The sequence below is a fragment of the Acanthamoeba castellanii genome (genome assembly GCF_000313135.1).
Source record: "Acanthamoeba castellanii str. Neff unplaced genomic scaffold scf7180000084758, whole genome shotgun sequence".
Taxonomy (NCBI): Eukaryota; Discosea; order Longamoebia; family Acanthamoebidae; genus Acanthamoeba; species Acanthamoeba castellanii.
Window position 1 is genome coordinate 428,297 of NW_004457380.1, and position 22,296 is coordinate 450,592.

The 22,296-nt window shown below is 60.7% G+C and overlaps 7 protein-coding genes across 7 annotated transcripts; 4 read left to right on the forward strand and 3 right to left on the reverse strand.

Moving 5' to 3' along the window:
- Positions 1 to 255: 255 nt before the first annotated feature.
- Positions 256 to 3,043, forward strand: ACA1_216000 (uncharacterized protein; the record flags this gene model as incomplete). Its single annotated transcript, XM_004337083.1, has 10 exons — positions 256 to 387; positions 467 to 651; positions 740 to 792; positions 883 to 1,043; positions 1,154 to 1,228; positions 1,377 to 1,513; positions 1,633 to 1,794; positions 1,933 to 2,057; positions 2,377 to 2,526; positions 2,856 to 3,043. The coding sequence occupies 10 exons, from the start codon at positions 256 to 258 to the stop codon at positions 3,041 to 3,043; spliced, it is 1,368 nt and encodes a 455-aa protein (XP_004337131.1).
- Positions 3,044 to 3,159: 116 nt separating this feature from the next.
- On the reverse strand, positions 3,160 to 3,965 carry ACA1_216010 (uncharacterized protein; the record flags this gene model as incomplete). Its single annotated transcript, XM_004337084.1, has 2 exons — positions 3,160 to 3,468; positions 3,555 to 3,965. 2 exons carry the CDS (start codon positions 3,963 to 3,965, stop codon positions 3,160 to 3,162), a joined length of 720 nt encoding a protein of 239 aa, XP_004337132.1.
- A 281-nt stretch (positions 3,966 to 4,246) lies between these two features.
- On the reverse strand, positions 4,247 to 6,626 carry ACA1_216020 (cudA family protein; the record flags this gene model as incomplete). The annotated part of the gene is made up of 10 exons (XM_004337085.1): positions 4,247 to 4,356; positions 4,461 to 4,534; positions 4,687 to 5,043; positions 5,165 to 5,194; positions 5,301 to 5,386; positions 5,548 to 5,640; positions 5,755 to 5,972; positions 6,076 to 6,185; positions 6,290 to 6,357; positions 6,495 to 6,626. 10 exons carry the CDS (start codon positions 6,624 to 6,626, stop codon positions 4,247 to 4,249), a joined length of 1,278 nt encoding a protein of 425 aa, XP_004337133.1.
- A 2,081-nt stretch (positions 6,627 to 8,707) lies between these two features.
- ACA1_216030 (transcription factor WRKY23, putative) lies at positions 8,708 to 11,590 on the forward strand (the record flags this gene model as incomplete). Its single annotated transcript, XM_004337086.1, has 1 exon — positions 8,708 to 11,590. The coding sequence occupies one exon, from the start codon at positions 8,708 to 8,710 to the stop codon at positions 11,588 to 11,590; it is 2,883 nt and encodes a 960-aa protein (XP_004337134.1).
- Positions 11,591 to 11,987: 397 nt separating this feature from the next.
- On the reverse strand, positions 11,988 to 16,324 carry ACA1_216040 (protein kinase domain containing protein; the record flags this gene model as incomplete). Its single annotated transcript, XM_004337087.1, has 17 exons — positions 11,988 to 12,063; positions 12,171 to 12,229; positions 12,352 to 12,488; positions 12,615 to 12,686; positions 12,888 to 12,981; positions 13,072 to 13,172; positions 13,289 to 13,362; positions 13,500 to 13,579; positions 13,671 to 13,728; positions 13,817 to 13,964; positions 14,168 to 14,222; positions 14,429 to 14,508; positions 14,608 to 14,648; positions 14,741 to 15,487; positions 15,754 to 15,985; positions 16,103 to 16,154; positions 16,253 to 16,324. Coding segments are annotated over 17 exons (2,178 nt in total), but the record flags the coding sequence as incomplete, so codon positions are not given.
- Positions 16,325 to 16,694: 370 nt separating this feature from the next.
- On the forward strand, positions 16,695 to 21,202 carry ACA1_216050 (RNase3 domain containing protein; the record flags this gene model as incomplete). The annotated part of the gene is made up of 15 exons (XM_004337088.1): positions 16,695 to 16,851; positions 16,924 to 17,038; positions 17,137 to 17,365; positions 17,447 to 17,540; positions 17,661 to 17,829; positions 17,939 to 18,184; positions 18,298 to 18,563; positions 18,855 to 19,003; positions 19,116 to 19,244; positions 19,339 to 19,699; positions 19,849 to 19,928; positions 20,114 to 20,350; positions 20,449 to 20,605; positions 20,720 to 20,979; positions 21,065 to 21,202. 15 exons carry the CDS (start codon positions 16,695 to 16,697, stop codon positions 21,200 to 21,202), a joined length of 2,787 nt encoding a protein of 928 aa, XP_004337136.1.
- Positions 21,203 to 21,430: 228 nt separating this feature from the next.
- Positions 21,431 to 22,237, forward strand: ACA1_216060 (uncharacterized protein; the record flags this gene model as incomplete). Its single annotated transcript, XM_004337089.1, has 2 exons — positions 21,431 to 21,844; positions 21,929 to 22,237. The coding sequence occupies 2 exons, from the start codon at positions 21,431 to 21,433 to the stop codon at positions 22,235 to 22,237; spliced, it is 723 nt and encodes a 240-aa protein (XP_004337137.1).
- Between the last annotated feature and the right edge of the window lie 59 nt (positions 22,238 to 22,296).

The window sequence follows — 22,296 nt, forward strand, 5'->3', positions numbered from 1 at the left end:
GACTGCAATAACGTTGTGCTTCTAATTCACGGGCAGCTGGGAGCCAATATTTATAAGCCCATGAAGCGCCCTAGGACGAACCAGAGTGCGGGGGATGCATGGCAATCACCGCAGGCCTTGCTCGCTCTGTGCGTGCATAAAGTGGTTGACGTCATGGCTTCACCTCGTACGCTTGGCAAAGCACTTTCTATCAAAGTTCAGATATTCAAAGGGACCGTGATGGGGGGGGGGCAAGCAGAAGAGCGGGAGAGGGTGATGCAAGGCTGGCCGCGTCCGCTGCCGCTGGGCGAGGACAGCCACCTGATGCCGGCTCTTCGCTCCGCCGCGCTTCGCCACTTCGCGCTCGGACCCGCAACGGCGCCCTTTCTCATCAGCGCCGCCACGGAGGTGCGCTGAAGCTCAAAAGCACGAGTTGTGATTGTTGTCGACACTGACGTTGGCTGGTGGTGGGCGGGTGGACATTCAGGAGTTGCGATTGTGCTCTCCTCCGCTCGGCCGCGGTTCGCGGAGGCCCAACTCGATCTCGCGACGCAAGCCGGAACACCTGGGCGGCGCGCTGGTCAACAACGGCGTGTTCGTGTTCATCAGCCACCACTGCGCGCACCTCACCTCGCTCACCATCAAAAACAACACGTCGATCATCCACAACAGGTGCTCCATTCCACTCCCCTCTTTCTTGCACGCACCACACACACACACACGGATGGTTAACGCACACGACCGCCAATCACACAAACAGCATCAAACTGGTCGTCAAGGGATGCCCTCGCCTGGCCCGGCTGGAGCTCATACGTGCGTTATATCACTAACCGGACCGAGATGATGGTGGTGATGGTGATGATGATGATGATGGTCGTCACCTTTAATAACGCCGGCGTACAGGTTGCAACAAGCTAACGGCGGAGACGGTAACGGAGGTTCTGAAGCTGCCCGAGCTGACGGCTCTCGCACTGCGGGCCATGCCCTGCCTCCGCTCGGGCGGACTCAAGGCGCTGACGGCCGCCGTGCCGTCCATCATCACCCACCTCGACCTCAGCAAAAACGTACACTCGACGCACACAACGCACACGACACACACGACACACACGCGGCCCGCCGTCCAATCTCTGCTCGAATTGTCGGGCTTGGCTGACCCTTTCTTTCTTGCCCACAGGTTGACTTGCCCAAGGATGACCTCCTCGCTCTGTTCGATGCCCACACTCAACTCGCCTCCGTGTCACTCGAAAACGTACACTTCTCGTGCGTGCCGCGTGCCGCGTGCTGCGTGCCGTGTGTCGTGTGTCATGTGTCGTGTCGTGCAATGCGTATATCGACCTAACGCGCAAGGTTGATCGGTGGGTGGCCAGGTGCGGCTCTTGTCTCCCGAGGTGGTGCAGATGTTGTGCTTTAGGAGCTGCAACACCAGCCTCCGGGAACTGCGATTGAAAGGCAACCACCGACTTAACAGCCCCCAACTCTGGGCCGCAATCTCCACTTGCCCCAACCTCGAAGTCCTCGAGATGGCGCAACAAGGGTACCGTGCCTGCTTGTGTGTGTGTGTGCAGTGGTGCGTGTGCGATGGGGCGTGTGCGTGTGCGTGTGCGAACCCAAACATGCATATCTGTGCAGGCGCAGCGAGAGCGCCGTGGGCAGTGAAGAGGTATTGTCCGCGTGCACGAGGCTCCGCTCGCTTGTCCTGCGCGTTCGCGGGCTGAGCGACGTACACGTGGACCTGCTCTTCCATCTGACCAACCTCACCTCGCTCGACTTCGGTCCTCCCTATGACGGCCGAAAGGTGACCCACCGCAAATTGAGGTACACATACACAGTTCTTTTCTCTGCGTCGTGTGTGTCGTGTGTGCCGTGTGTGCCGTGTGTGCTGTGTGTGTCGTGTGTGTCGTGTGTGCTGTGTGTCATGTTTCTTCCCCTTAAAAAAAACCACTTTTGTCAAAGGGTGGAGAAGGAGCGATTTGTGTGGTTGCTGGCGGGACCCATCGGACGACAGCTCACCCACCTGGCGCTGCCGGGCATCACCCAGGCCGAGGACCCCGACTGCTGGTACGCCTACACCGAACAAGGTACGCGTACCCTCCAGCCACCACCTCCGCTCGTCGCCTTCAACCCCCAACCCACCCCCCTACGAATGAAGTTCAATGAACTCATTCATTATTGGGGGTGGGGGGACTGTTCTACAGACGCGGCCGCGAACGAAGACATTGTGGCGAGCGTGCTCGAGAACTGTGTTTCGCTTCGGAGCCTCCGCCTTCGCGAATCCTCTTTTCGCAACCACGACGACGCCATTCTCAGCGGTACCCAGATCAGCACACGACACACGACACACGCACGACACACGCACACGACATATTGGAGCTCATTCATCTCTTCGCTCCGGCGCAGCCAAGCGGCCGTGGGCGTGCCGTGAGCTGGGTAAATTGGTAGTGGACCGGGGCTATGGCCTGACCGACGTCGCAGTGGAGAGGATCGTCGAGCAATTGAACACGCGCCTGTGGCACCTCGAGCTCCGCGGCCCCCTGCCCAAGATCACCGGTAATCCACGCCACACGACACACAACACACACACGCACGCACGGCACACACACCACGAACACCACTCACAACCAAACCAACTCGAAGAAGCGGGCTGACTCCGCAATAACGCCATTGCGATCACATCGACGTGCAGACGCAACGGTGTTGAGCCTGGCGCGCCACTGTGGCGCGAGCCTGGAGAAGCTCGTCGTCTCCGGCTACAAGAAGTTCACCTTCGCTTCGGCTCGCGTGCTCGCCGGTAAATGCTCTCCTCTCTGAGAACTGCGCGCGCGGCGGTTCGGCTTCGAACTCATGGCTTCGAGTGTGTCGTCGTGTCATGTGTGTAGGGCCTGCCTTCCCGAAACTGCGAGTGCTGAGGGTGGACGGGCACAGTGGGCTGGCGGACGCGCAATCAATCGGGTTTCTCCGAGATAAGCAGAGCCTGGACAAGCTCAGCTGCGAGTTTTATGGGTGGTTCGAGCCCATCCTGATGAACCCCGAAGACAATGACGATGGCGGGCTCGTAATGTACTGAGTGGACTGTAGGTCATCTTCTGCAAACGCTTCATGAGCCTCAGTTGGTAAAACATGTTGGTATTCATATTCCATTCATTTACACAGAGATGTGAGAGTTGTCTTGCGCAGGGGCGGTTACACGGGGATGTTGGTGGCCTGCTTGATGACCTTGGTGCTGAGGACGGCGCCGGTGGTGTCGTAGATGACCTCGATCACGGCGCCCGTGGTGTCGAGCACCTGGTCCACCACCTGGCCCAGGCTGTTGACGGTGCGGCTCAGCCGCTGGAGGTCCTTCACGGCGCCCACAACGATCTGGCTCAGCACGGCGCCCGTGTCGCTCACCACGCGCTCGACGATGTTGCCCAGCGAGTCGACCAGCCGCTGCACGAGGCCGTTCTCGCCCAGGACCGAGCTCAGCAGGCCGCCCACCGAGCTGACCAACCCCTGCCCAGGCCCCCACCACCACACCGTCCACCCACCACCCACATCAGAATTGCTCATTAGGTTGAGAAATTTAAAATGGTGAGTACCGAGAGGAGGTCGGGATTGCGGTCGAGGGTGGTGAGGGCGCGGTCGAGGATCTTGGCGATGTTGTCCAGACGCACGTCGAGCTCGAGCTCGGCCTTGACGCCCAGGATGACGAGCTCCACCTTGTTGATGCTCACGTCGACGCCGGCCGTGATGGCGAGGAGCGACGAGAGCTTCACATTGAGGTCGACGTGGGCGGTGAGGTTGTCCACCAGGAGGGTGATGTTGTCCACGCTCAGGTTGGGCACGTGGAGGTACACGTCGGGGCACGGGCACGACCCGTTCGTGGAGATGACGGTGGCGGGGCACGACGGCGAGGGTGAGGGGGAGACGGTCGGCGTCTGGCCCAGGACGCCAGACAGAAGAGCGAAGGCGACACAAAAAGCGAAAGCGAACACGGCGGGCGACTGCATGGTCAGTGGTGGCGACGACGGGTGGAATGATGTGCTACTGTCTGACTTGCTGTGCTTGTCTTGGTTTGGTTGTGCCGTGTCGGGGTTGGCCGGTCCTTATAGAAAGAGATCGCCTTTAATGGCGATGCTCTGCCTGCATTGGAAGGAACTGTAAACCATCGACCAACAGGAGGGCGGCAACACCCACGAAGAAGCGCAGCCAAGACATGTCGTTCACGTGTTGTGTATTTCTTCTTGCAATAAAAACTCTATGTACACAGCGAGGGGGGAGGGGTGCGTATTCAAAGATGGAAGACGTCGCGGTAGAACACCTCGATCCGCTCGAGCTCCGCTCGGTGGGGACACGACGGACACGCGCACTCCCCACTCACCGGCACGCCGCTGCCCTCCCCTTTTTGTTAGATAAAGAACGCCACACACCACCGCGTCAGTCACTTCAGCGCCCTAGAACTAGGGTTTGTGGGGGGGGGGTAAGAGAAGGAGTGTATTATAAACCTTCCATGTCGGCGCCTGGGGGCGGCTGCAGGCCCTCCGACACGAACAGGTCGTAGAGCTCCACCAGGTTTTCTCTGTCACACGCACACACACAACACGCACACACAACACGCACACACGCACGCGAGACGTGAGCAAGACCACGAAGAGAAGAGAAGAGTGATCCACGAGGGGAAGTGGGTGGGAGAGGGGCGAGAAGCGTAAAGAGAGGAAGGGGGGGGGATACCGAGAGAGCGGGGACTGGAGGAGGACCTTCTGGATTTTGGCCTCGCGTTCGCTGTCGGGCACGGCTGAGTACTTCTGCAGCAGCGTGTCGAGCGCCTCCTCGAACTCCATCGCCGGGTCAGCGACAGCGGAGGCCGGGGCTGAGGCGGCGTGCTGGGCCGGCTGCTGCTGCTGCTGCTGCATGTGGGGCGGCAGCTGCTGGTGGCCCATAAACTGTTGCTGCTGCTGCTGCTGCTGCTGCTGCTGCTGCATGAGGAGCTGCTGGTGGTGCTGTTGCTGCAGCTGCTGGTGGAGCTGCTGCTGTTGCTGGTGCGCGCTGAGCTGCTCGCCGCCGCCGCCCTGCGAAAAGAAGCCCTCCCTACGAGTGCCACGGCCACCACCGATCCGAGTCAGCCATACAAGGCTCCGCGGCCGCGCACGTCAAAAATGAAAGCAGAAGCTTTGGTGGTGGCTTGGGGGGGGGGAGTAGCGTTGTTTACCCTTCGTCTCCATCCGATCCTTCGCCGTCCCTGTGTGCCGCGGATTGGTGGGTCGAGGCCCGACACGTCAGCGAAGGAGGGGGTTGGGGAGAAGAGGCTGAAAGAGGAAAGGAGAGGAGAGGGGGGGGGGGGTTACCCGCTGTCTTCGTCTTCGTCGTCCTCGATCTCGACGGTGATGCCCGTACCCTCGGCCAGCTGGTCCAGCAGTTGCTGCTGGGATTGCTGCGCACCCCCAAGACCACACACACACACGCACACGCACACACACACACACACACACGCACACCACGCACCACACACAGTCCCAGAGAACAGATCAGAAAATAAGGTGGGGGAGGAGCATAGTAAAGAGATGATTGATGTGGTGGGCATGTGTAGCGTACCTGGTTCTGCTCGATGCGCGTGAGGGCCTCGATGAGCATGTCGTTGAGGGTGCGCTTCTTGCTCGGCCGCCGCTTCTTGAGCTGCTCCGGTTTCTGTGAAACACGCGATGGGGGGGGGCACATGATTCACATTCCACGCCCGCGGGAGTGAGCACCGCACATGTGTGAGGTGGGCGATGGTGGTGGTGTGGGGGGGGGGTGGCGTACGGAGATGACTTTGATGGGGAGGGAGTGGACGACGAGGTAGGGGGACACCTCGCGCTTGGTGAGCGGGTCGAGGGCCATGAACTTGACCACGAAGAACATGTCCTCGTGCTGTGAGCTCAGCACCTTGAGCCGCACCTCGATGTCCACCTGCCGGCCCCCGTTCACCACGTTCACCTTGAACTGGAAGGGCTTGTTCTCCACGAAGTCCACCTCCTTCTCTGTTAACACCCGACCAGGTGTCAGCGACGACACGACACACACGACACACACGACACACACACGAGGACCCAGTTGGAGAGGCGGAGAGGCGGAGTGGCGGACCGGATCCGTTTTCGGTGTCGTAGAGGAGCTTGCAGTCAAACGTGAGCTTGCCCAGATCAAGCTCGCCGTTGGTGAAGTACTTGGCCAACGACATCATGTCCAGCGGACCGCTGTGCACACACGACGCGACGCGACGCGAGACGCGGAAGAATGAGACCACGTCCCCGCGACCGGGCCAGTGCAGAAAGAACAAGAAGGCCAAAAAGGGGCGTACAAGGGCTTGTTGCTGGCGGCGGTGGCCAGGGAGACCACGAAGGGGCTGTTCTTCACCACCACGTGCACCTTTTCGATGGCAAGCGTCAGAAAAATGATTTTTGTATTTTGAATGGAATTCATTATTTTTTAAAAAATAGTAAAAAATGTCCGTAAAATAGAAATAGTCATTGGGGGCTTTGGGTGTGAGGTGGTTGACACGGTACCTTGTGCGGCTTACCTCCTCGGGTGAATTTCTCCTCGGACAGCGAATTCTGCTTGAGCACGCATAGGGAGGGGGCGAGCCCAGCGGTGACAGGTGGAAACGAAGCGCCTAGATGAGGGGTGGGAGCATCCATGATAGTGGTCGACTAGTCGCTGAGTTGATTGAACATAGGCAGGACAGGCGCTTGCGTGCGAACCGAAGGGTCCGTTCGGAAGTGTCCGCCGCCTTCTCGGGCCAACAGGAAAATGGCGGCGAGAGTTCTGAATAGCTCGCATTCATTCATTCCCTGCATGCTTCGCACAGTTTCTACAAATTGGCATGAGCTTGACTCAATAAAACCGAATTGGTCGAAACTGTGCGTCGAGTTCCGCCACTGGCTGTGCTGGCGATACACGTCAAGCACAAGGTTGGTGGACCGGTCGGCCACTCGGCTGAGCAGAAACGGCAAAGTCAGAGCTGGTTGGCTCGACAAGACCATCATCAAGGGCGACTACCTCATCGACGACGACCCCACGCCCATCACACGTACGGCATTCATCATTCAATTCAGTGAAACCTCCGCGGGACCGACGGGCTCAAGGGAGCGAGACAGTAACACGAAGACCAGGACCACACCAGACCAGCCCTGTTTTGTCTTTTCGCCTCAGCCGCAGACTGTATGTTTTTTCACCCTCTGGTGCCAGACGCATGGACACTGCTTCTTCTCTACACCTCATGATGGCCGCGCGGAGACTTTGGGCCTTCGCGTTGGAAGGACAGGAACACAGCCGGTGCTGTGTTATCGCTAAACTCCAGCCCAGGACACTGGTGCGAACGCCTCCTTCCTCTGCCTGACAACAAAGTTCCACTACCTGCACACAATGTCCAGCTTCCTTGCCCCGAACACTTCCCCACAACCAGCCACGTACCCGTACTGCCCCCCCCTTACCCCCAAACTGTTTCGGAAACAGAATAACGAATATGCAAAACGGCACAAAATTTTTTGCATTCCATAGGGCACCGCGAAAGAATTCCATTCTCTTTTCATTAACGAAAGTTCTTGTGAATTCGTAACCTTGTCGCTTTTTAGCTTCCTTGGTAGCGCCGCGGATTGCGTTTCCCAATCGTGTGCGTGCCTTGCCCGCACGTGACCACCAAATCTCTACCCAGCACCCTCTATTATGGCCTGGCCCAGGGTAACGCGGAATTCGCAGGGCTGGAATGGAGACTGCAGGAGTTCGCGCGCGCGCTGGTTGGTCCTTAAGGTGGGAACGAGCGCGAATTCCCAAGTTTCACAAATGGGCGGTAACAGCGGGCGGAATGGATTGCGTGCTTTCCAAATTGTGTTCTGGCTATGCCCGTTGCGTACTTGTCGACATGATGGCCCCACGTGTAGCCAGTGCCCGCATGCCTGCCAGAACTCCCTATCTGTGTGTGTATCTGCGCATTGCGGTGTCCAGCCACACACATGTTGCGGTGTTAGTTGGTTTCTGTGTTGTTGTTTGCCAAACCCCCGCCAACGCGACAAGCACACCCACGCCACAGCCACCTCCACTTTCCTGCCCACCACCATCCCCGACCCCACCAAGGAACACGCCCGCGCACCAGTTCCTCTCTCGAAGCACACGCCACCTTTCCCTACCCAGCTGCACCTACATCACAGGCCAACCATCTTTGATCGATTTCTCTAGCTTCTCGCCCAGGCTACTTCTTCGCCTGCCTTCACCTCACTGCCCACAAGTTCCCACCTACATCGCACATCCACCGGCCGCCGCAGCGTCATCTTCTTCGAGCTACGTTCGCTTCGTTACTGGGCGTGGACTGCACCACCAGTTGGGGGCTTCTACGCGCGCGCGTGATCACAGGTGAACTGCTCCGACGGTTACCATATGTCTGCCGGCTACGGATTGGCGTTGCCCTCCTTGGGTGGTACGCCTACCCACCACCTACACATATTTATACATATATATCCCGTTTTATTCTCTCGTTTGTGGTGCCTGTTTCTGTTACTACTTCTCTTCTGGCCGTGTTGTGTTGTGTTGTGTCACCTCCGCCTCCAGCCGGCTTGGGTTTATTTTTACACACGCGCGAAAACAAAAATACGTAAAGGCGTAATTAACATTTTTTGACACGTTGCTATTCCCCCCTGTATTTCGCCCAATGTGTTGTGTTATGTCTTTGTCTCACCCTCTGGTGCTCTCTCCGGTATCAGCGTGTGGGATCGACCCGTACACCATGCACCAGGGACAGCAGCCATCAATGTCGTCGGCCTCGAGTAGTAGCTGCGGTAGCGCGGGGTCGTCGTCGGCGGCGTTGCCGGCGCTGCAGCCGTGCTACCCGCCACTTAGCGCGCTGGTGGAGGCCCAGCAGCCGCACGCGGGCTCCTCCGCCGCCCTGCAGGGTCCCCACTACTACTTTGGCCACCGCCACTTCAACTACAGCGCGCCCAACCTCGTCATGACCAACCACCACGGCCATCACCGCCACCAGAGCGGCTCGCCGACCTACGACCTCGAGTGGACCACGCCGTCGCCCTCGCACACCCGCACGCCCGCGGCCGCCATCAGCACGAGCCCCGCCGCACACTCGCCGCCCCTCTCGGCGGCCGAGGCGACGCCCGGCAGCGGCGGCGCGACCGCCACGTCGCCCTACTCGAGCTCCCTGGGCTCCTGGGACGCGTCGTGCGCGTCGGCCTCGGCCAGCGCCGACTCAGCCGCCGTCTCGCCCGCCCTTTTCTACCACCACCCGCCACCACCACCCTTGTCCGACGCCGCCATGGCCGCCGCCGCCGTTGCCGTCGCTGCCGCCGGACAATACCACCACCACCACCACTACAGCCACCACGACCGCCACCAGTTCCAGCAGCAGCAGCAGCTGGAGGCGATGCCCGCGCAGTCGTCGTTCTACTACGACCTGCCGCCGCCGACGGCCAACACGGACTACCACCGCCCGCAGCAGCTGCAACTCCGGCCTGCTTCCGAGGAGGAGGGGCAGCAGCAAGGACAAGCGGCGCACACGCCGTCGCTGGAGGCGATGTCGCGTGGGCGGCGCGGGCGGAAGAGGCGGTGCGACGAGGCCATCATGACCCTCCACCCATCGGCCCTCCTCGCCGTCAAGGAAGAGGAGGCGGAGGCGGAGAACGCCGATGAACTCCACCACCACCACCAGCAGCGGCAGCAGCTCGACCGCAGCAGCAGCGAGCTGGAGTCGCGCGCGGGCAGCCACGAGTGGCCGTTCGTGGCCTCGGAGGAGTCGACAATGCCCGCCGACCAGCTCAACAGCGGCAGCAGCGAGGTCGACGACGACGATTTCTTCTCCGACGACGACGATGACACGAACGACGATGACAACGAGTGCGACAGCGACAGAGACAACGGCGGCGAGGACAGCGACGACGTCGACGACGATGATGACGACGATGACGCCTACGCCGCTACTCGTGCGGCCAAGCGTTCCAAGCATTCCGCTCAGCAGCAGCAGCAGCTGCGGCAGACGAAGCAGAGGAGGAGGAGGAAGCAGGTGGTCAAGGTCGAGCGGCGGGTGGAGCGGCGGGTGGAGGTGACGGCCGATCTGAACATCGAGGCCCACCTGAGCCCCGAGAGCGACGGGTACCGGTGGCGCAAGTACGGCCGCAAGACGGTCAAGGGCAGCCCCTACCCGCGCTCCTACTTCAAGTGCACCTTCCCGCACTGCCCGGTCAAGAAGCAGGTCGAGGCCGTCATCCGCGACGGCCACATCGTCTCCACGAGCTCCATCTACAAGGCCAAGCACAATCACGACCGCCCGTGCGTCACCCAGCTCACCGCACACGACCAGGACTCGTTCCGCAACGCCGTACTCGCCGGGTTCGCCGACTACGACGCATCGCACGCCGCGCACGAAGGACCCGCGGAGGGTGGCGGTGGTGGTGCGAGGAGCAGCGCGGGGAACAACACGCCGCGGCTGGTGGTGACGACGGAGGCGAGCGTGGACTACCTGGACGACGGGTACCGCTGGCGCAAGTACGGCCAAAAGTACGTCAAGGGCAGCGGCTACCCGCGCTCCTACTACAAGTGCACCGACAAGCAGTGCCCGGTCAAGAAGCAGGTCGACGCGCTGCTCGTCGGCCTCGTCGTCACCTACGAGGGCGCACACACCCACGCGCCCTGCCTCGACAAGTCGGCCCCGCGCAAGCGCCGACGCAGGAACCCCGCCGCCGCGGCCCCGGCAGCCACCACGCGTCGCTCGAGCGCCGGCGGCGAGGCGGCCAGCACGCCGGTCAAGTTCGAGCCGGCGTCGTCGCCCGAGGCCGACGAGCTGCTCCTCCACTCCTCCTCCTCCTCGTCATCGGCCGACCACTCCTCGCCCGTAGCCAAGCAGGAGAGGCGCCGCTCCTCGCACCTCGCCTCGTTCCGCCACTCGGCCCAGCCGGTGACCTACCACCCCTACCACCACCCGCAGCAGCAGCACCAGCAGCACCAGCAGCAGTACCACCACCAGCGGCGGCACCAGCAGCCGCAGCAATACCACCAGTCCTACCACCACTACCAGCAGCAGCAGCAGCAGCACCATCACCACCAGCAGCAGCACGAGTACGAGGGCAACAACCAATGCGCTCCCGCATCGTCGTCGGGGTACCACGGGCCGGGTTTCTTCCCGCTGGAGCTGAAGAAGGAGAAGGTCGAGGAGGAGGAGGAGGAGAAGGACCACCTCGGCGGCCAGCACTACCAGTACCACCACCAACACCAGCAGCACCACCAGCAGTGCCAGCCGCACCAGTACCAGACGCGGAGCGCGCTGGGCTCGTCGGAGGAGCTGAGTTCGTACATCAGCGGCGGGTTCGAGGAGCTGCACGGCGAGATGACCGACTTCCTCATGTGGGAAGAGAGCGGCCGAGGCCCGCGCCACGGCCTCCTCCTCCCTCCCGCCCCGGCCCACGCCTTCAGCCACAACAACAACAACGCCGCCGCCGCAGCGTCGGGTCACTACCATCATCAGCAGCAGCACTGCCAGGCGTCGTCCTTCCTGCCCTCGATCTCGTCTCCACTTTCGGCGCCCTCGTCTTCGTCTTCGTTCTCGTACGCGACGCCGCTCGACTACGACTACGTCCCGACGTCGGGGAGCTCCTTCAGCGCCTGAGCGATCAGCTGTCAGGCCAGCGTTAAGATTATTTATTTGCTTTTTCAGATTATTTATTCCACCACCTGTGCTATTTATTGTGTTGTGGGCTATCGCCGATGCGACGCCCACACAACACACACGACACGACATAAGCAACGTTGCCCTTGCCTACTGCTGCCGCCCGCCGGCTCCTCTTCCTTGTGTATTTCGCCCGCGCGGCTCGTTGGCCCACCCTTTCTGAAATATACCCAAACCAAACCAAACCAAACCAAACCAAACCAAACGTAACTGGAGCACAACAAAAGTGGAGTTGGCGGTTTGGCATCTAACGGGAGAAGGGACAACCAGAAGGGAGGAAGGAGGAGACGAGCGGTGGCGGTGGTTGATGGGACGAGAGGAGCAACGGCGGGACGCCCTACACGTGGAGGGCCTTGAGCTGCTGCAGGATCTCCGTGAACGAGGGGCGCTGGGCGGGGTCCTGGTGCCAGCATCTGCTCCCCAACAACAACGACGACAACGACAACGTGCGGCCACCCGGGGTCAACGACGCGTGTCCGGTGTTGGGTGGGAGGGGAGAGGCGTGGGGGGGGGCGCGTACTGCTGCATGAGGTGAACGAGCGGGGGCGCAGTGCCCGGCGGGATCGGGGGTCGCATGCTCTATCGGGAGAGAGAGAGAAAGAGAGAGAGAGAGAGAGAGAGAGAGAGAGAAGGAGAGAAGAGAGAGTGAGTGCTGCGACAATCGGATTGGAAAAATAATATTGGGTGGGTGGGGGGCGAACCTGGTGTACGACGCCGTAGGCGATCTGCATGGGCTGCATGCCCTGCCAGGGGGCCTGACGGGTGAGCACCTCCCAGATCACCACGCCGTAACTGTACACGTCGGCCTTCTCGCTGTACGTCGCGCTCGTGATCACCTCTGCCGGAGGAGACGAAGACGACGACGGTGCATGGCCTGTAAGTCAGTGCGTGTGCGCGTTCTACTAGAATGGCCTGGGCCTGGGCCTGGTTGGGCTGGGCTGGGCTGGCATGGTTGGTGGCGTACCGGGGGCCATGTACTGGCAGGTGCCGAGGTTGCCGGTCATGAGCTGCGCCTTGATGCGCGCCAGCCCGAAATCTGATTCGGCACGCACGTGGTGACGTAAGACGCGTGTAACACCGCACGCTAACACACGCGACACACACACACACAGACAGAACAACAACAACAACAACAACAACAACAACAACAACAACAACAACACACTCACGCATGACACGCACGACGTAGAAGACGCGCGCAAGAAGCAGGGGAGTGTGTGATGATGAGGCCGCGTACCAGCGATCTTAACGTTAAAGTGCGAGTCCACGAGCAGGTTGGGGCTCTTCAGGTCCCTGTGGATGATGGGCGGCTTGAACAGGTGCAGGTAGTTCTGTTCGCGCGACAACAACGACGGCGACGTACGTGGACGATTTCCGGTCAGCGACTGCGCGGCCCGCGCGCGTTGTGTGCGTGTGCGTACCATGCCCTTGGCCGTGTCAAGGAGCAGCTTGTGCTGCAGCTTCCAGTCGAGCCTCACGCTCTTGTCGTGCAGCAGATTCCACATGCTGCCCGCCAGCAGCTCTGGAGTGCACCCAACCACACACACACACACACACCAGACACACAGTGTGAGTATCTCTGAGATTCCGCGCGCCCACCGGTATAAAATAGGACACAGGGTGATGTGGGGGGCGCACCGGTGACGATGCACAGGTTGGGCTCCTTGACGCAGACGCCGATCAGCAGCACCACGTTGGGATGGTGCAGCTTCCTGCCCGCGTGGTTTGTGCGTTAACGGCCGTAAAACAAAACAAAACAAAACAAAACAAAAGAAAACAAACCAAAACGAGCAAATAATAAAAATGAAAGAGAGAGAATGATAACAATAAGAATAAAATGGCAGCGTACTTCATCATGTTGATCTCATCAAGGAAGTCCTTCATTTGCTCGGGCGAGAAGTGCTGCTGGATGAGCTTCTTCACGGCCACCTGTTGTTCGTGTGTGACGCGTCGCGTTCTCTCGTTAGAGTTGCATTGCGACCCACCGTCCAACCCCATCCCTCCAGCGCTCATATCGTACCTCGGTGCCGCGGAAGGCGCCCTGGTACACCACACCGAAGCTACCGCGAGCGATTTCCCTGCTCGAACACCACACGGCGATGAGCACATGGCTTCCGAAAGAATGTGTGGAATTGAAAGCAAAATGTACAGAAGGGAGGAAGGTACTTGTTGGTTTCGAGTTCGTTGTACTCGATGTGCCACTCGTCGTCGACGCCGGAGCCGGAGCCGCCGCCCGCAGCAGCGCCGCTGGCCCCGGTGTTGTCCGGCGAGGAGATCATGGGCGCGGCCACCGGCACCAACGGCTGCATCAGCCCTGCCGTCAACGTGGGCGCCAACAAATAATTAATAAACGACATTCATAAATGAATGAGGGGGAAACGATTTAAGTAGTCAAATGTTCAATATAAATAAATAATAGCTGGCGGGGAACAGCGGGCAGTGGGACTGGTGGCGATGGTGGGACGGTGAGACGGTGGTGGTGGATACCGTGAGGGTGCGGGGGTGTGTGGGGTATACCGTGCTGCGGCGGCTGCTGCTGCATGAAGTTCTGCCGGGCCACGTGCAAGTTCGACTGATAGTGGCCGACACGACACGACATGGCACGACACGACACGACATGACACGACACGACACGACACGACACGACACGACACGACACGACACGACACGACACGACACGACACGACACGCAACACGACACAAAGGCAGACGCATATGTCAACCGCGTGCACAAATACTAATAATCATAATGAGAGGAGGCATGGGTCGGAGGTGAACCAGCTGATCGGCGAGGGCTTCAGGGGCGGAGGCGGGGAGAGGGCTGGCCATGCCCATGGGCGCGCCTCCTGCTGCTGCTCCTGGGGTGTGTGATGTGGAGGTGGTGGTGGTGGTCGTGGTGAATGGGTCAGCACTCACACGCGTAAGGGCCGTGTCGAGTCTCGACGACGGAAACGAACCCTGGTAGGGAGCGGAGAGACCCATCGGAGTGCCCATCGGCCTGCACACGACGTACACAGACAAACGACCACACACACACGCACACACGTGAGCGCTTCGATCTAAACACGCACCAACACACATCCGGCGTACCGAGGCTGATTGTAGCCCATGGGAGCGTTCATCTGCTGCTGAAGCGGCGCCTGGGGCGCGTAGCCCATAGGCCCGCCTTGCTGCTGCGGCGGCGGCTGCTGGTACATGCCAGGGTAGCCCTGGCCGGGTCCTGGCGGGAATCCGTACTGCTGCTGCTGCTGCTGTGGCGGGTAGCCGCCGCCGCCGCCGCCGTACGCGGGGCCGTTGTAGATGGGGGTGCCGTAGGGAGCGCCGCCGGGACCCACGTTCTGGTAGGCTGGCGGATGGAACGACCCGGGCGCCGGACCCGAACCAGTGCCGCTGCTGCTGCCGCCGTAGCCGCCGCCGTAGGCCTGCTGCTGCTGCTGCGGTATGAACTGCGACGGCTGCCCATAGCCCCCGCCCTGTTGCTGTTGCTGCTGTTGCTGGTACTGCTGCGGCTGCGGCTGCGGCTGCGGCTGTGATGACGAGGCCGGCGAGGTGACGCCGGCAGGCGCGGACGCGGCGGGAGGCGTGGACGACGAGGCGGTGGGGGAGAGGGGCGTGGCGGTGGGGGTGGTGGCGGAGGTGGGGGTCGACGAGGAGGAGCGGAGCGGCGGGAGGAGCAGGCCGGTCAGGTCGGACGCGGCCTCGGCTGAGTCGGCGGGGGCGGGCGGGGTGGCGCTGTTGTGGCGCGAGTGGGTCTTCTTGTGCTGCTTCCCGTTGTCGTAGTCATCGAGAATGATGAGCTTGCCCTCTTGCAGCTGCTGCTCCTCTTCTTTCGTCTTCCTGTTGAACATGGTCTACGATTATTCTTTTTTGTTGTCTATTTTATCTGGTCAATTAGATTATTTCTCTTGTCCGTTTTGTCTATGAAGTGGTTGTTGGGTGAAGATGGAACTGATTTGATTCCAATTCGTTCAGGAATGTGGAGACCTTCGGTGGCGCAATAATAATAATAAAAAAACAAAACCAAAAGGTCGACAACATATCCGCGGACAGCAAATAAAAATAACATGTTATTTAAAATAAAATAAAAGTGCGTGGCGGCGTACCCGGTGCAGTCATCGGAAGGCACAGAAAGGCAGATGAGGGGATCGCCCTCCCTCTTGTTCTTGGGATGTTGTTTGTCGTCCTTCTTCTTCTTGGTGTGCGTCTCGTTTGGTCCGAATAGCGGTGAGGGCGCTGGCGAGTCCGGACTCCCACCGCCCATCGCCGACGCTGCCACGGTGCTGGCCGACGCCGTCAGCGTCTTCTGCCAGTCCGCGATCACCTGATCGATCGGACCTGCACAGCAGGATACGACCACCACGCGCAGACCAGCCACGGCCAAATGGTCTCGACGTCAGACCAATCCAGCATCACAAAAGTGCAACACACAAACGTGACGAAGTGCCAACGTACTGGGGGCTTGTTGCTGGTCACCAGGACCCTGCTTGGCTTGCTGCTGCTGCTGCTGCACGTGCGCTGCAAAAGGAAACACGGCCCGCAAATAATGAAAACGAAGAGGAAGACGAGGAAAGGGACTGAGGAGGGGGGGGGGAAGGTTAGTACCATTGTGCATCTCCTCGAGAGCACGCTTCTGCTTTTCGCATTCCTCCTTACTTGGGCGCGACGAGTTGAACATCCTGAGAAAGAAGAAGGTAGAAAAAGTATCAATTAAGCAGTCCGTCACGACCCTCAAGCTCAACCCCAAAGTAGCACCCCGAGGGAGGGCGTAGGCTACCTCAAGAGCTGCAAGGTGCGTTGAGACGAATCCCAACCACTCGTTTGATTAATAATAAAATACGCTATTTTATTATTTTCTTTTGCACATTTCTTTTTGACGTACACGACGGCTACCGACGACACTTGAACCCAGCAGTCGCTGATGGGTGGGACGAATTTCGTGACCAGCCCTGTAGCGTGGGCACTGGGTGTTCCCAATGGAGGAGGGGCGTGGACGCCACGGCGCGGTGGCAGCAGAAGGAGACAGCAGTAGGCGCGCTCACTGGCGATGCAGCAACAACAGGTCAGGGCGGCTCTTGCTCAGCCCAACGGTGCCAACAAGAGCGTATTGAACCAGGCAGTCCTGGGGCTGGGCGGGCTCCTGCCCCACTACTCATGGTCCCAGCCTGACGGTCCTGCCCACGCCCCTTCCTTCACCGCCTCAGGTGATCTATCTCTTTATTGATAGTTTGTTCAATTTATTGTTTCTCTATTGTTCTTTTTTGTGTTGGGGGCAGTCGAGGTGTGCATACCGGGACAGGCGATGGTGGAGGGACGTGGCCAAAGCAACTCGAAGAAGAGAGCGGCCGACGTCGCGGCTGCCCACGCCTACCGACAGTTGGTGGACCTGGGGTGCGGCTACGCGGCGGCCATGCCCTTGTGTGTGATGGCCACGTGATGGCAATAATGGCGACTGACCACCATCGTGCGTGATCGCATTCCGCCGGTAGACTGGCGCCCGCCATGAACGAGAAGCCCACGGAGACCGGACCCGGCACGGAAAGGCCAGCTGGCGCACCCAAGAACAGGACGGTTGAGGGCGTGGTCAGGGGCCAGCCCCCGCGCAAGCGGAGCCGCGGTGACGACGAGATCGCGGCGGCCCTGCCGCGCCTGCCGCACGCGTCCGGTGCCCCCGTCACGTGCTACGCGTACGCTCTGAGCTTGCCCGATGTCGACATGGTGCGTAGTAGTGCGTTGTGTCTTCGCCTCGTGTCGCGTCCGTGCCTTTCTTGTACGCTTATTCGTTCGGACCCACAACAGGGCCGCGACTACGAGCACTTTGCGGGCCTGCGGTTCGCGGGGTTCCACCTGATCAGCTCCACGTCCCTCCACATTCCCCAATTCAAGTTATGCGGTACGTCTCGCCGTCAGACATCACACACACACACACAACACAACACGGTACGGCACGGCACGACACGACACAACAGACAGGGACCTGACTCCTGGTGGTGCACGTGGTGGTGAGTGACAGGGGAAAAATTCGAGCGTGTCCGGGTGCTTGTGGCGCCGGAGAGGCAGCTGCGGCTATCGGCCCCGGAGCTGCAGGTCGTGCGGGATGTCCATGAGCACCTCTTGCACACCATCCTGCGCGTGCAGCAAAAACTACAGTTCACGCCCGGCAGTCTCTACATCCTCCCACGGTTTATTCCTTCTCGGTAAGTGCACCACGCCTGTTTGTGTTGTGCGTGTGCGTGTGCGTGAACACCACGTGTATAATGCCATCCCGTGGTGCTTACGCGTTGTTGATAGAGATACGCCGGATCTCATAGACCATGATGACGACCTGCGGCTCCCATTTGTCAAGTCCCTGATAGACCAGCGCGTGCCGGCCTACGATCGCTTCCACGAAATCCTGCGCCAGACAGGCGTCGAGCTCGGCCAGCCCAAGAACGGCCCCCCTGACCAGCAGGCCGCGCTACCAGACTCCGCCGAAAGCCTTCGCCGGGCGCAGACGCGCGTCGACGCCGAGTTCAGTGGCCGCATCTTCTTTACCACGTACTTACTTTAGTAGCAATCCTTCTCATCATCATTGTAATGGTGACAACACTTATCACGCGTGTTGTGCGTTGCGTTGCGGGCTGTCGTGTGTGTGTCGTGTGGTGGCCCAGATACAACGACTCAGCCTATGTGCTGTGTGGCGTCAATACGGACATCACGCCGCAGCATTGGTTCTGCAGCGCGGACCGTCATTGGACGTCGTTCGCGCAGTACTACCGGCAAAAGAAGGGCATCGAGCTGGCACACGTGCAGCAGCCCATGGTCGTGGCCAACCAATGCAACGTAGGCGCTCTCGCCAACATCCTTCCCGGCACCGGCACCATCATCCCAGGCACCACCACTACCGCCTCCTTCTCTTCCTATTTGCGCACAAAGCGTTCTCTAACATGTCGTGTGCATTGTGTATGTGCATCGTGTCGCGTTGCATGGCGTGTGTATATACTGTGGTGTGTGCCATGTGCGCCATGCTTATAGAGAGATCACCTGCGGGTGCTCCCCCTGGCGTGCCACTCGCTCTCGGCAAATGCCTGTTCGTGCCGCTCGAGCTTTGCACGATTTCCGGTGCAACCGTCCCCCGGCCCAAATCGTATGCATTCCGTACATACGGCGCCTGACTGTCTCCGTACTACTTGCTCGCTCGCTCGCATTGTGGTCTGGGGCGGAGCAGGGCTGACGTTCGAGATGAGCACCACGCACGTCCACTACCTGCCCGGCATCCTCAACCACTGCCACGACCTGCAGCTGTTCTACGCCCGCGCCGACCGATTCCAGCAGGCGGGACACCTGCCCTTCATCAACCGGCGCCTACTCAAGGAGGTTCCGCTCTCCTCTACTTCTTCTTCTTCTTCTTCTTCTTCTTGAAGGCGGCGCGCGTTGGTGCACGTGTTTGCGGGCTGATGTGGTGGTTGGTGCCGTTGCATGGTAACAGGCCTTTACGCATTCCACCTTTGCGCACGCACGCGAGGTGGACACGACCCACAACGAGCGCCTGGAGTTCCTCGGCGACGGGGTCCTTGAATTCCTCGCTGTCACTCGCGTCTTCCTGCGCCACCCCACGGTGCGATCTCGAGTTTATACGCACCGCACGCACTGGGAGTCCAAGACACAACACGCGAAGGCCGAGGCCTAACCACACACATTTCCTATTGCAGCTCACGGAGGGCGAGCTGACGGAGAAGAAGAAGCGCTACACCCGCAACGCCGTGCTGGCGCTGGCGGCCCAGGAGCTCGGCCTGCCGGAGTGCCTGCTCGTGACCGGCCACCCGATGTCGAACCCGCAGGGCGCCGCCAAGGTGTCGGCCGACCTCCTCGAGGCCGTGATCGCGGCGCTCTTCCTCGACCAGGGCATCGACCAGGCCAATCGCTTCTGCGAGGCCGTGCTCTTCGACCGGCATCAGGGCGGCACTGATGGCGAGGGCGGTGATGACGATCATGCTCGCGCTGAGTCTCGCCCCTTCGTCCGCAGCCCGCTCTACGCCAAACCGACCGACCCAGCACTGGGCACAGACATCTGTACGTCTCTCTATCTGTCGTGCTGTCCCTCTCTGTCCAGCACGCACCTGAACGCACGCACGCACGCACGCACGCACGCACACACACACACACACACACACATGCACACACACGCACACGCACACAAGGTCCTCCCGTGGTGCGTGAAGCGGCGCGAGAGGCTGCGGATGTGGCGGGCCTGGAGTCCGCCCTGGGGTTCGCCTTTGGCGATAAGGGCTACCTGCAGCAGGTATAGGTTATCCTCGAACCACATGCAGGCGCTTTCGTATCCACCGACCGAAAGGTTGCCACATACACGCGCGCCACACACCCGCCACACACAAAGACACACACACAGACACACACACGACACACACAATTTTTATATATATAAATAGGTAACGACGAATCAACAACTCACGACACAATCACCAGGCCGTGACCCACAAATCGTTCGCCGGCAGCGGCAGCAAGGGAGATGGTGGCAACATCGAGGAGAAGGGGAAGGAGAAGGAGAAGTCGACAGACGACCCCGAGGTCCAGGGGCGCGAAGGGGCGCCGAGGTACGTGGCCGAAGGATCCTACGAGCGCCTGGAGTTCCTCGGTGACTGCCTCCTTAAGTTCATCACCTCCGTCCACCTCTACTTCACCGCCCCCACAGATGTCCGCGAGGTGTGCGTGCGTGCGTGCGTGGCGCGCGTGTGTGTCGTGTATGTGTGATGCGTGGTGCGTGTGCGCTTTCGGTGCGTTGTACCAACCGACCACCGCAGGACACGCTGACCGACCGGCGTTCGATGCTGGTGCGGAACACATGGCTGGCCCAATGCACCGCGAGGCGCGGTCTCGACGCCTTCCTTCTGCACGGCCTGCCGTCCTCCCCCGGACCCGAGGACAAGGTCCTGGGCGACCTCCTCGAATCCCTCATCGGTTCATCCCCCCCTCTCTTTGGTTGAGTTGCGTGCTGTGTGTGTTCGTGCGCGGCGTGTTGCATGTTGGCGTGTTGCGGGGCGCGGGCTGAACGCGCTGCGGGGCTGTGAGCAGGCGCGGCGTACCTGGACCGAGGCATGGCCGACCCGGAGACGATACAGCGGGAGCACGGGTGCGGGTGCGGCGTGGACGTGTTCGGGTGCCTCGTGCACAAGATCATCATCGCCGGCCAGGCCCAGCCCGAGGGGGCGAGTTGCGCTCCGGCCGTGGCCCACGGTCCCGGAGCAGCATTGGGGCACGACAGCGCTGAAGACGTCCGAGAGCTTCTCCAGGTCTTGTGCCAGCGTCGAGGCCTACCCGCGCCCGTCTACAAGGTACGTCCGATCCGTGGCGCCACGTCGTACGCGCGTGCGTGTGCGTGTGCGCAGTGGATGGAGCTGATGGTGGTGCGTCTGATAGGAGGTCGCTCCGGCAACGGAGGGAGAAGGCGTGCGGGTGGAGGTCCACCTCCAACTCGGGCCGGGCACCGGCGCGAGCGAGACCGAAGCTCAGCGGGCGGCAGCACGGGCGGCCCTGCTGCGCTGGTTCGCGTCGTAGTAGCCCAGGGATTCGAACCAGCGCGGGCTATCCGCCAACGGCACGGCGTTTTGGCCGCGAATATCCGTGGGAGTTGTCGTCCCGGTTGTGGCTTGACACTAATTGCTTACAGCTCCGACCAATGCGAGTGATCGTTTAAATAAAGGAGAGTTCTGACCGGTCACCCGACACGATTGACAAACCAAAACCATACCAGCCTCGCAAGCTGTAAGCGCACCACCCACGCCCATGCAGTCACCAGCCATGTTCGTTTTCGCGTTGTGCATCGCCTTCGCTCTTCTGTCCGGTGTCGTCCTGGGCCAGGAACCCACGCGCAACCCGTCGCCCTCGCCGTCGTGCGCCGCCACGACCATCTCCACGAACGGGTCGTGCCCGTGCCCCGACGTGTACCTCAACGTGCCCAACCTGAGCGTGGACGAGATCAAGCTCACGGTGGACAACCTCACCGCCCACGTCGACCTCAATGTAAAGCTCTCGTCGCTCCTCTCCATCTCTGCGGGCGTCGACGTGAGCATCAACAAGGTGGAGCTCGACATCAAAGGCGTCAAGGCCGAGCTCGAGCTCGACGTGCGTCTGGACAACATCGCCAAGATCCTCGACCGCGCCCTCACCACCCTCGACCGCAATCCCGACCTCCTCTCGGTACTCACCATTTTAAATTTCTCAACCTAATGAGCGATGCTGATGTGGGTGGACGGTGTGGTGGTGGTGGGGGGACCTTGGCAGGGGTTGGTCAGCTCGGTGGGCGGCCTGCTGAGCTCGGTCCTGGGCGAGAACGGCCTCGTGCAGCGGCTGGTCGACTCGCTGGGCAACATCGTCGAGCGCGTGGTGAGCGACACGGGCGCCGTGCTGAGCCAGGTCGTGGTGGGCGCCGTGAAGGACCTCCAGCGGCTGAGTCGCACCGTCAACAGCCTGGGCCAGGTGGTGGACCAGGTGCTCGACACCACGGGCGCCGTGATCGAGGTCATCTACGACACCACCGGCGCCGTCCTCAGCACCAAGGTCATCAAGCAGGCCACCAACACCCCCGTATGACAGGGAACAGACTGTGGACTGTGCTCCCCCCCTCCGATGTACAACCACGCAACCACCGT